Source organism: Sinohyriopsis cumingii, chromosome 17 (genome assembly GCF_028554795.1).
Source record: "Sinohyriopsis cumingii isolate HCF-2022 chromosome 17, ASM2855479v2, whole genome shotgun sequence".
Taxonomy (NCBI): Eukaryota; Metazoa; Mollusca; class Bivalvia; order Unionida; family Unionidae; genus Sinohyriopsis; species Sinohyriopsis cumingii.
Window position 1 is genome coordinate 63,107,120 of NC_142977.1, and position 11,529 is coordinate 63,118,648.

At 35.6% G+C, this 11,529-nt stretch overlaps 1 protein-coding gene across 1 annotated transcript; it reads right to left on the reverse strand.

Moving 5' to 3' along the window:
- Positions 1-868: 868 nt before the first annotated feature.
- Positions 869-10,853, reverse strand: LOC149779092 (uncharacterized). The gene is made up of 3 exons (XM_089938560.1): positions 10,710-10,853; positions 6,653-6,787; positions 869-1,368 (listed from the first exon to the last, which is right to left on the reverse strand). The coding sequence occupies exons 1-3, from the start codon at positions 10,759-10,761 to the stop codon at positions 1,340-1,342; spliced, it is 216 nt and encodes a 71-aa protein (XP_089794686.1). The 5' UTR covers positions 10,762-10,853; the 3' UTR covers positions 869-1,339.
- Between the last annotated feature and the right edge of the window lie 676 nt (positions 10,854-11,529).

Genomic DNA, 11,529 nt, shown 5'->3' on the forward strand with positions numbered 1-11,529 from the left:
GAGCTCTTCACTCAGTGTCTGCCTGATATATAGACCAATCGACATAGTACCTGTTCTCTGTGACTAATTGCCAGTCTTTAAAAAGAAGTCCCTCTAATTTCTATGGTGTGTGTTGTGAGTGGGGTTGTTTTCTTTTTCTCTCAAATGAATAAATCGAGAAACAAAATAGGATTTGTTAGTAGTTCAAAATTATTTTGACTCTTCTAAAGCTACAGAAATATGAGTTGCAGATGTCCTTTTACGTAGATTCAAAGATTAAAACTCAATCACGGCGACATGCCAAACAAAGACATGAGTTTGCAAGCCATAAGTCGTATGATGGGTGATGCATCTTTATGAAGCATATTTTAATATCTCATGTTCATAGAAGTAAATTCCCGAATGTCCTTAAAAGGTGACATTAGGACTGGCACGTCACATTTTGTAACATTCATATTTAGTCAGTACTCGAAATGTCCAGACGCTGACAACCGGAACTCGTTTCATCCATGAAGTTTGTGAGTCTTAGGCCGAGGACATTCTGACTTTCTAAGTTAGAACCCACGATGACAGGGACCACGGGAACAAATATTACTCATATTTATTAGGAATAAAGGGTGGGAAGGAAAGTCTGTTGTTTGCTCTTATTATATTCTGCTTCACTGTTGACGTTAGCCACATATGATTGGTAATCAACCTTAGGTAGGAATGAAGGGCGGGAAAGAGAATGTGTTGTTTGCTCGCATTGTATTCTGCTTCACTATATAATGTATACCTGACGACTTGTGTTATAAAATAAGACACAATTTAAAATTGTATTAATATTCTGAAATAGAGCATTATTTATTAGTTGACAAATTAGTCAAAGTTTGATATTACAGTGGACAAAACAAGCAGTTTTGAAAAGTAGAAAGTTTTAAAAATCTTGATTTGAAAACTCCTGTGATATATTATGCTGGTAGTCGACAATTCATGTCAAAGATCAGCTAATAGAAAATGTTAGATTTGGATAGATCCATTTCATTTAAATATATGTTATTGTCGAAATATGATAAAATGGGATTCTTCGTACATAATATAATTATTACAATATATTCATCATTACAATAATGACTAATAATAATACAAAATGATGAGAGAGAGAGAGAGAGAGAGAGAGAATGACAGTAATCATGAGTTGAGAAAGTTATTGAAATCATTTGGTATCGGTCAAAAGATCTGCATACATTTTGTACAATTCTGTATTTTGTCTTTTTTTCGCCCTTTCCCCAAAGCAGTGATTCTCAACTAACAGTTGCATATGGCACCGTGATTAATTTTTTCACCAGCTCAGTTTGTTATCTGCTATACTTTGGACAGATCATGAAGATATGCATAGTGGTCTTGGTCCTACCAAAAGAACAAAAAGGGCGTCAATAAGTTGAACACGGAAAAGATCATCTGTTAATGACTTACACTACGTCGTAATCTACGTTACAGGAATAACTTCCCATATATATATGTGTGTGTGTGTGTGTGTGTGTGTCTACTACTCATACTTTACTCATACTTTTTGTGTTACTTTCTCAGGGGTACGATACTTATTAAAAATAAAACAGCAAAAGTTTTCTGTATCATTGAGATTTTTGCAAAATAAAATAGAGATCAGTTGTGGGTATTTGATAATTATTTAAATAATACCCGATCAATTAGACTTGGGGGTATTATTTGCAGTAACTAAACTGTTACTTGATCAGATATAACTGAAATTAAACATTGGACCTGTTTAATGGAAAGAATAGTTCAGTTACGCACAACTATATGGATTTTGGTGGACAGGCGGCTCAAAGCAATATACATCGTCAGTACAAATTTGGACACAATTGGAAATGTTTTAGCTAGTGGTCAAATAAATATCTTATAATCATACGCAATTAAATTTGTAAGCGAACTAAATTCTTTCATCACAAAAGGAGAACGTGCATATGAATTGATGTCTGATGTTTTACAAGAGGATATATTATTTTCTCTAAAGCACGAATGTATTCGGCAACAATCTGCACACAGATAAATAATGCTTGATCAACTCACAGAAATGCAGATTCAGTGTTAGTTTAAGCAACGCATCAAGAGAAAATTTATCTGTCGGTTCTATTGTGGAAATCATTAGCATTTTCATAATAATTCTTTATGAAACCGTTAAAACTCATTCTAACAATGAGGGGTAAAGGAGAGTTGCTATTTTTTTCTCCCTGACAATTTAAATACATGCCATCCATAACGTTTGGTGTATATAATAGCTTTGCTTGGTCGTACAGTTGGTTTACTTTGCAAACATGCTCAAATTGTAGTACCCAACGTTGGAAAAACAGGTTCTAAGCAGGTAGGTAAGTAGACGATAGGTTACGTTTAAATGGAACAATATGTCACATTGGAAGACAATGAAGCATAATCCTAGATAATTTAATAATGTATAACAGGTAAGAGATTATGATCGCATACACTGCATCTATATTTCCATTGAATCCTCGGTTTAGATCTTTTCAACGGCAAACAGTATTTTAGACAATTTTCCTATTCAGGCTTTAATTTGAAAACAGATTAATATATGACTGACTATGACATTTAAAGAGAGACATATCGAATCATGGGTTAGTTTAGCAGACTCACAACCTGTTGGTTGTGGTTTCGGCTCATATCTAGAACATCGCAGCAAGCTGTCGTGATGGTTCGTTTGGTCAGGCCCTTTACTATCTTCACCAGCTAAATAGTCTTTCATACATTTGTCTGAGAGAGGCCAAAATTTAGACGAAAGCAAATGTGTGGCAGCGTACACATGTTTGAATAAACCAAAAGCTTTTAGGCTTTTGTCAACAAGGTACAGTAGCATAGACTATCAGTCAGTTGATCAGAAACAACGTAGGATCACAGGATATGGCCCAGAGACGGATGACTTTCGTAACACATATTCTCCTTCATTATTTCTTCATCGCACGAGTCTAAGGCCTTGTAAAATGAAATAGATTGCTGGTTTTTGGTGATGAGTGCCATATATCTGTAATAAAGTCCAATGATTTCTTTGAAACATGGCTGCGTTTTTACTTCGTTTTCTACAGGTATGCATTAGGACTTACATTGTCTGTGGCGTGACCACTCTGAAGTTACATTGAAGACGACTTGTTGTAGAACAGAGGAAAAGCATTGAAGACTGCAATCCTCTATAATTCCATCAACCAAGTCACAGGCTGAGTTGTTGGCATAACTCTCGCACCTATTTGTTTTTATGTTTTCCTTCGGGTAGTACCAAATAAATTCCAAGCACATTTCATCAATGTTCGCCTCTCCATAACAGTGTAATCGGACCTTCATGTGGATTTGTATACATATGATACATATATGTCATCAATACAGTAACTTGATCTTCGTGTGTTTTGATCGCGTTATCGTTTGATAGTGGAAATACGTGGAGGTTTCGAGCAACATCCGATGCTCCTCTGCTGTCATTTCGATACGATACATACATCCAAATTATGTTACTGCACTAATGATATATTTATTTTATATCATAACAATTATTGCATAATTAAAACTCAACTTTTGTTGATTTGATTTCATCTATCCATCCGTATTAAATATAGTGTAACTTTAGTATGTCCTAACACGTGACTGGTTAGGCGACTTCACAGCGAGGAATCCCGATCTGTATCAGATGCACATCCGGTTTAAATTCAGCCTTTGGAAAATTAGTCTTTATCATGAGTTGTATAAGCATAGGTATATAATACAAAACAATTAACACACTGAAGAATGGGTCTTTATTGCATTTTCATCACTTTATCAGATTGGGATACATTCTCACATTTACCCAAAGGGCTACGTCTCCAGGGGAATGTCCGTGGTGTAGTTGTGTTGTTTATCTTTATATCCAGTTCGAAAGAGTGTACTCTGGATTTGTAAAGAAAAGTGTTTAAAGCTTTAATCTATATTAGCTACAAACAACTGTCAGTGGGTCCATTGCAGTAAAACTATTTTCCCGTCATTTTAAAATATGAATTTTTAACTGCTTCTGAATGCAGCATTTAAAAGAAGATGCGGTTGCAATGGATCTGACTCAGCATCAACAAAACTAAATATAACATAAATTAGAAATGCTTCATTGGTTTTGAATGACATCCAGAAGCATTACAAATTGCAGTGCTCGAATTTTATCACGCTCTATGTGGGAGCCGTGAGTGACCTGTGCTATATTTGAGGCAGCGTGTTATGGATGATAATCAAGTATAATTCTACCTTAAAAGTGCAAATAACCAAATAGGGTGTTTAATGATATGAAATCATACTATAATTGGTTCTCACTATCTTAGAACTAAATTAAACTGAAAGCATTCAATTAGAAATGTCAAAACAATATTCAAACAATTTAATGCGATACATGGCTATACCTGTCGTCAAAAGTGGTTAGCGGTATACTAAGAAGCGTAATAGTGAGAGCCCACTGCTATGTGTCTCCTCCCTCTCCACTTGCCGGGAATGCAGAGTTCCTTAAATATTGCATGATGTTACATGTCTTCCTGCAATTATTTCATGCATATTGCTTGGTAAGCAGATATTGAAAATATCATTTTAATTTACATTCTGTGCATCGAGCCTTTATCCCCTCCGACAATTCCCAGGAGAGGGAGTTAATATTACACCTTTTACTTCGATGGTTTTGAACTACTATTTTTGGTAAATTTCCACTTATCAGTTTAGATTATGTGAAAGTGTAGTGAAGAACGGACGGATAGACAGAGGATATCACAGTATCCCTTCGCCTGACGCTAAAACATGAGAGTTTTAATTTGAAAACAAAGCAGACTGGACCAAGGTGATTATAACTCAGAAACTGGGATAAAAGTGTCTCAAGATATACCACAGTCCTTCTCGTAGAACGTAAACTCATTTGTCAGCACGCTTTGTTAACTGTGTACTTACGACGGAAAAAATGTAAAAATAAATAATGTCAAATACATATTTCCTTTCTGAAACTTTGGATGGAATAGTGTCGTGGACGTCAGGTCTGAACCAAAATGTTTAATTATCAAACACAATCAGTTACAAACTGATACTGAATTAAACAATTAATCATCAAACACAATTCATAACTACACAATTAGACGTTTCCAGTAAGCATATACATATTAAGTTGCAAATTCAGCTACAGTTACATGTGTAATAGAGTACATTTAAATGAGATTGACCGATGTCTGGCCTGACGCGTTTTTTGAAATTCCATATTCTTCTAATTGGCGATGTAAATTTTAAGGATAAAATCTGTAAGATAGAATAAACAGCTGCAAGCAGCACACATGGTTGATTTATGTTCTTGGGCATTATTACTGGAGCAGCGTTGTTTCACGATGCCCTTTAACCATTACGGTTTCGAAAATTACAAAACTCAAGTGACCATGACATTGTTCTGATCAAAGAGCGGAGGTATGACAGAATATTCAAACTCTTCAAGGACAATAACAGTGAATGCAGGCAGCGAATTTCAAATTGTAATTGAATTGAATGCTTTCCTCTATCAAGATAAATATGCAGAAATTTAAAACGACCCCCCCCCTCCAAAAAAAGAGAAAAAAGAACAGAACATAAAAAGCAACAAAACAAAATCCAAGCAATGCCAATCAATAAAACGTCACCAAAGACCGATCATGACGCGAATAAACCAAAGCTGAATAACGATAGTGTTAATCAAATGTTTACAAGCAGTAAATAATGCAGTCTCTGGACCTGACGGATAGAAGTCGCAAAATCTCATTCTAAGGTTTTTAGTCTGGGGGCGACCTCTAAGATGCTAAATAAGTATTTGCTAGTATCAAGCAACCAGTGTCTTCTTCTCCAAAACATTTACACAGATAAAAATATCGAGACCACCATATATGACTGGCTTGTAACTGATTCCCCGTGAAGCCGGGATATTTTGAGCAGAAAGGAACTTGAGAGCTTCCTCCATTTGGACATGGGTTATTCAAGGTGTTTATTCTTTTGGTTCATATTGCTTCCGATTTCATCACATCCGGATCATGCCTAGAATGTAGTGTGACTATGCCTTTTTGGTTCCTTTTTATCACGCCATATATCTCAACTTCTGAATAAATCTCATCGTTGTTTTCAATTGCGTTCATTGTACAGAAAACACACTTTAATGATTTCAAATCAATCCTCAAATATCAGTTTTGGTGCTATACCAGAATATGAGATGATTTATCATCATTAACATAATTCATCTGAATTGTCATTTTCTTTTACTGCATTCAAATTGTTATCATGAAATTGCCTTCATACGTTTCGTTTAAAGATTTTGTTAGTGAAATTTGTATGTCTTTCGTCGTTTTCCTGTCTATCTTATTTTATAGAAAAAATTATTATTATTCGACTTATCTGAATGTCTCTTAGTGTTTTTGTGGAGGTGAAACTTGTCACGTTAAATGGAAACAACGGTAATGATGCAGGCGATGAAGGTGATATGGTGTCGAGAGAAATGGCACTTGCTGCTGCTGATTACGATATATATATATATATATATATATATATATATATATATATATATATATATATATACACACACACACAAACATTTGTTACTATTATAACGATTATAATGTTCATATTTCTTTCACTATATTACATTCTGATGCAGTTGACCTACCCAAGTAATGCATTTGGTTAAATGCCGCCGTTATATACACCGGACCAGTCATTATGATAGCTGTGCAGTCTCCAAGGCAACCTCCCGTTCCTGCCACGCTCTCCTGCCATGACGGAATGTGGAGATGATTTTGACCTATCAACAAAAACAACATCATACTGATGGAGTATTTACGTATAATAGAGTATAACTCCATAGCTGTCAGTGTAATTTTTTGACGTTCAATGTATGTTCCTGTGAACCTGAACTTGTAAAGGATTGACTTAATGTAACAGACATCAATCTTGCCTACAGTTTTGAATGCTACCAACTTTCATTCAAGCCAGTCACGTTTCTACTTCTGCTTCCAAACCTATATATATTATATTGTCTTAATATAGCCCTAATCTGCGACTGAAATCCATTGTTGTTTAAAGATACCGTCGATTCTTACTTATAAGTCCGATACAAAAACTAATTACAGGCCCATATCGCACAATGTGACAGCAGATCTGGGCCTACGCAATTTATCAGAACTAATCAGTATAACACAGACCACAACCTGCGAGCGCAGTGTGCGAGGGCAGATATGGGACTATTTTTCTTTTAATGAGATCCAAATTATACGTGAATACGTACGGTATATGTTGCTCTTAGGGCATTGTTGGGAACATCATAGAAAGTTAGATTTGACAATAAATGCATAACGAAATCTCTAACATGGGAAGTTAATGCAGTCTAAGCATCTAAAAGACTTAAAAAGTTATTGGGACATCGTGGTGTGTATCTGGCCACGTCATATGGCTTCCAGGGCCATGCAATGAGATAACATTTCATTTATTGATATGTTGTTAAATACAAATATCACAGATCCGTCTTAAAACTGAAATAATCTTGTAAATTGCTAACAGCATAATGACCACTCTCCAAATATCATTGATGATGCTACAACGTACGTATGATACCAATAAAATAAAAAGAGTTTAACAAGTGTTTGCCTTTATCTCATGCTTCTTGTATCGCGTCGTTTGGTTTTAGTTGTATTTTAGAGATATGCCGACATATTTCTTACTTTTGACTACCGGAACTGGATACTTGTCGAACAAAAAAGAAGAAATTGCAGTCGTTCTTTTGTTAGTAAACAAGATGTTACAACTTTTATGTGCGTTATATTTTAATCTCCACCTTTTCGCATAGTTAGAAATTGTATCAAGCAGCTGTTGCATTGAATGATACGAGTTAGACAGTACAGTTGTGTCCTCTCGTAATAAGATACAAGGCAGATAGACATCGACAAGTTTAGACCTCGCAAAGTGATCAAATCATCTATCATTACAAGAAAGAGCCAGGCAGAAAAGATACGGCCCTATCCTACACTCTGCCTAATATCGAAGCGTTTGGACAGCTTGCCCGCCAAAAACTGAGCTTGTACACTCTGTTCTCAAACGGGGCCCCGAGTGGCCGAGTGGTCTAAAGCGCTCTCCGTTACGGATCACTGCCATCTCACCTCTGTCTGCGCCGGTTCGAATCTCGGATTCAACCAGTGTGGGTATGTGAGAAAGCTTGCCAGTAGCTTCTCGTGGGTCGGTGGTTCTTTCCAGGGTTTTCCCGGGTTCTTCCTCCAACATTAATACTGGCCGCCATGTATAGCCTATCGTGTGCTGAAAAATGGCGTTAAACCACACACAACTCTTCTCAAACGTGTCTTTCGTGATGCGCCAGGACTTCCATTTGATGCCAAGTCTGTACCGTTGTGCCAAACTGTGTTGAAAGCTTTATCATTATCAAGAAATGTAGCATAGACAGGAGTATCTTTATCCTTATAGTAGCATATATATTCTTTAATACATACAGCTGCAGTGATACTACCACAATTGTTTCTAAAACCCTGTTGCAATGGATTTAGAAAAGAAATCTGCTTATAAATTACAAGTTGTCTATTATATATAATTTTTTCTAAGACTTTCTGAAGCACTGGAACTATAGTTATATCACGGTAATTATTCATATCGAATTTGTTCTTTCCCCCTACTTTAAACATGTATGTATGTATGTATCTATGTAAAATAGCTCTATGCAAATATTTGAATTAATTGGGTATATCGCGCTATGATTTGGATCTGAGTGTTTTAAACTCAATACATCATAGCCTGTGAAGAAATCAGAGCTCAGAACAACTATGCCAGGCTACGTTTCGATCAGATAGTGGATAAATGTACCTTTTAGAGACCTTGACATAGATTAATGATCAAGATACATTTGACTGTGTGGCTCGTTTGACTTTGTCTTCTCCCAGTGAGTAACGGCAATTGTTTCATACGTATGCCAAATGGTCAGGACGTATTTCAGTACCATAGTTCATATTTATCAACATATTAGTAGATATCAACATATTAGTAGATGGCATATGACAGCTAACACACTAGTTAATTCAGATAGATTGAAATGTATCGCATAAATAAAATTATTAATTTAAATGTCGTCTGTGTCGTATACTCTCTTCCCTCTAAACATTCTTATGAATGTATATCGCAGAGCTAATCCAGTTTATTTTATCGCCTAGATCTGAAATTGACATGTTGCCAGACGTATTCATTGATCTAGCCGTGCTTTGAATCGCATTAATTTTGGATTTGACATGATGTAGGGTTTGGTTATTGTGTAAAATCATTATTTTTATGCAAATCTGGCAGCGTATTAATATTAGGCGATTAGGCATGCTGTTCTTCATATATGTATTGTTTGATAATCATTTAGCATCCGTCTGTTTGATGTCATCATTCCGATCTCTGTGTAACATTTCAAGTTGAGATTATAAAATGCTGCACTTCTTCAAATACTTTTCTTCTGTTTTTATTCTCCTTGTCACTCTCTACGGCTTCTCTCACTATTTATCCTATATAAGATCGAAAACATTGCAATGCAAACATTTCTTAACGTTTGATGAATCATCTTTAATTTATCTTACCAGCAGCTAGTATCTCAGTTCCAGAAATATACACAAAAGAGTCGATTGATGAGCAGGAAAGTAGAAGCAATTAATGAGGAGGACTTGCACCTTCTGTTAAAGGTTTGATCTACTACTCAGAAGAAAGGACACGTAAGGACCTAGGTGGACACGTTAGGACCTAGGTAAGTACTGTAGAAGGTCTGAAGAATCTAGCCATAAAGGCTTTAAGAATGTAGGGATGGGTGGAAAAGGAAATTGGAGTGCTTGAACGAACATCGGCAAAGACAAAGACCCCAAACAGAAAGCTTGTATTATAAGAACATTTGAAATGGAATGAAATCATGAATATACATGTATTTGGAGACCTAACACAACTGGTGAAAAGAAGCCATTTGAAATGGAGGGATAAAGTAGCAATAGCAAACAGACAAACATAACGTTTAACAAAAAGGGTACAATAATAGCTACAGCTATTTTATCGCTCGAAGTTTTTAAAGTTAAAGTGATTTGGTTTTTGAAAAGTTTATGACCTTCTGAATGTTTTAGTTGCGTTGTTTGAGCTATGGCTAAACAGAATAGAAACAAATCTATTAAATCCAAGACTGACATTATAACGTGCTCAGCAGGAAACGTTTGCCAAGCACTATTAAATAATCATCCTATCACACTATCAGTAATATTTTGTGCTACTATTGCTGCACAATGGGCTAAATCAAATGTATAATCGGCTAATGTTTTCAACAAATGTTGATGATGCAAAGATGATTTACGTATAGTATTATAGGTTAAAATATTAGCAATTCATAGTCATAGCAGAGTAGATGGAGTTGAGGAGAAATTTGGGTAGTGGAGTTTTTGAAGTAGGAACAACAGCACTTCTTTCCAAACTTACTATTGACAGAACAATGATTGAGGTTCTTGTTGCAATCGCTTTAGCAAGTGCCCAAGAACGCTCACGGCGTTTTACATATAAATAAAAGGGACTAGCGGGAATGAGATAATACAATTGTAAAAAAAACAAAAAAAAAAACAAAAAAAAAAAACATATTGGAATCGCCAGATCATGAATATGGACATTTCACTGAAGACATAATACCAAAAACTAATTCCGCTAAGGATTAAACGTACCTGAATCTCTGCCTTTCTGAAGCTTTGTCCAATTCTGAAACCAGGTTTTCATAAACACTGTTCACTTAAGCTTACAGGCTATACTCCTAGGATATCAGTACAGTTATGGCGGACCGATATGTATCAACGGTACGGCTGATACACTGGAATAAAACACCGACCATTATGCATGAAACAAGGTCGTCAAAAGTGTATTTTCAAGGTTTTAGGATGTATGTATGTATGTATGTATGTATGTATGTATGTAAATACGTACGTACGTAGGTAGTTAGGTAGGTAGGTAGGTATTTTGGCGGATATGTATGTTTTAAGAAGAACATGTTTCGGCAAAGACATTGCCTAACAGTATCTTATTATTGAGTTATTATACCACACGAAAGGTAGATAATATAAATTGCTACCATATTACATCGTGAATGAACTCTGCTACTATATCAGACAGTGAAGTAATTCAACAGCATAATGTATGTCTAAAATGGGATCCCTTCACAGGAGTCTGGATAATTTCATATACATCTTTCCTCCTTTACGTCAACAGTATGCCTTCAGTACATCTTCGAAAGGTGAAGTTGCTTGCAATGTTAATGTGTGGTCACATGTCACCTGATGTAGTTTGCATCATATTTCGCAAAACGTTATTATCTTTAAATACCTAATAAATTATTCTTTTACAAAACCATGCGATATATTTAAAATGTATTATTGAATTGGTGTATGACCCAGATATCGGAGTCTGTGCAACATGGTGAAAGATGATTGAGAACATGGCGGTAGCTTTAAGGTTACGAGGGACTTGATTTTCTCAAGCTGATTTGAATAT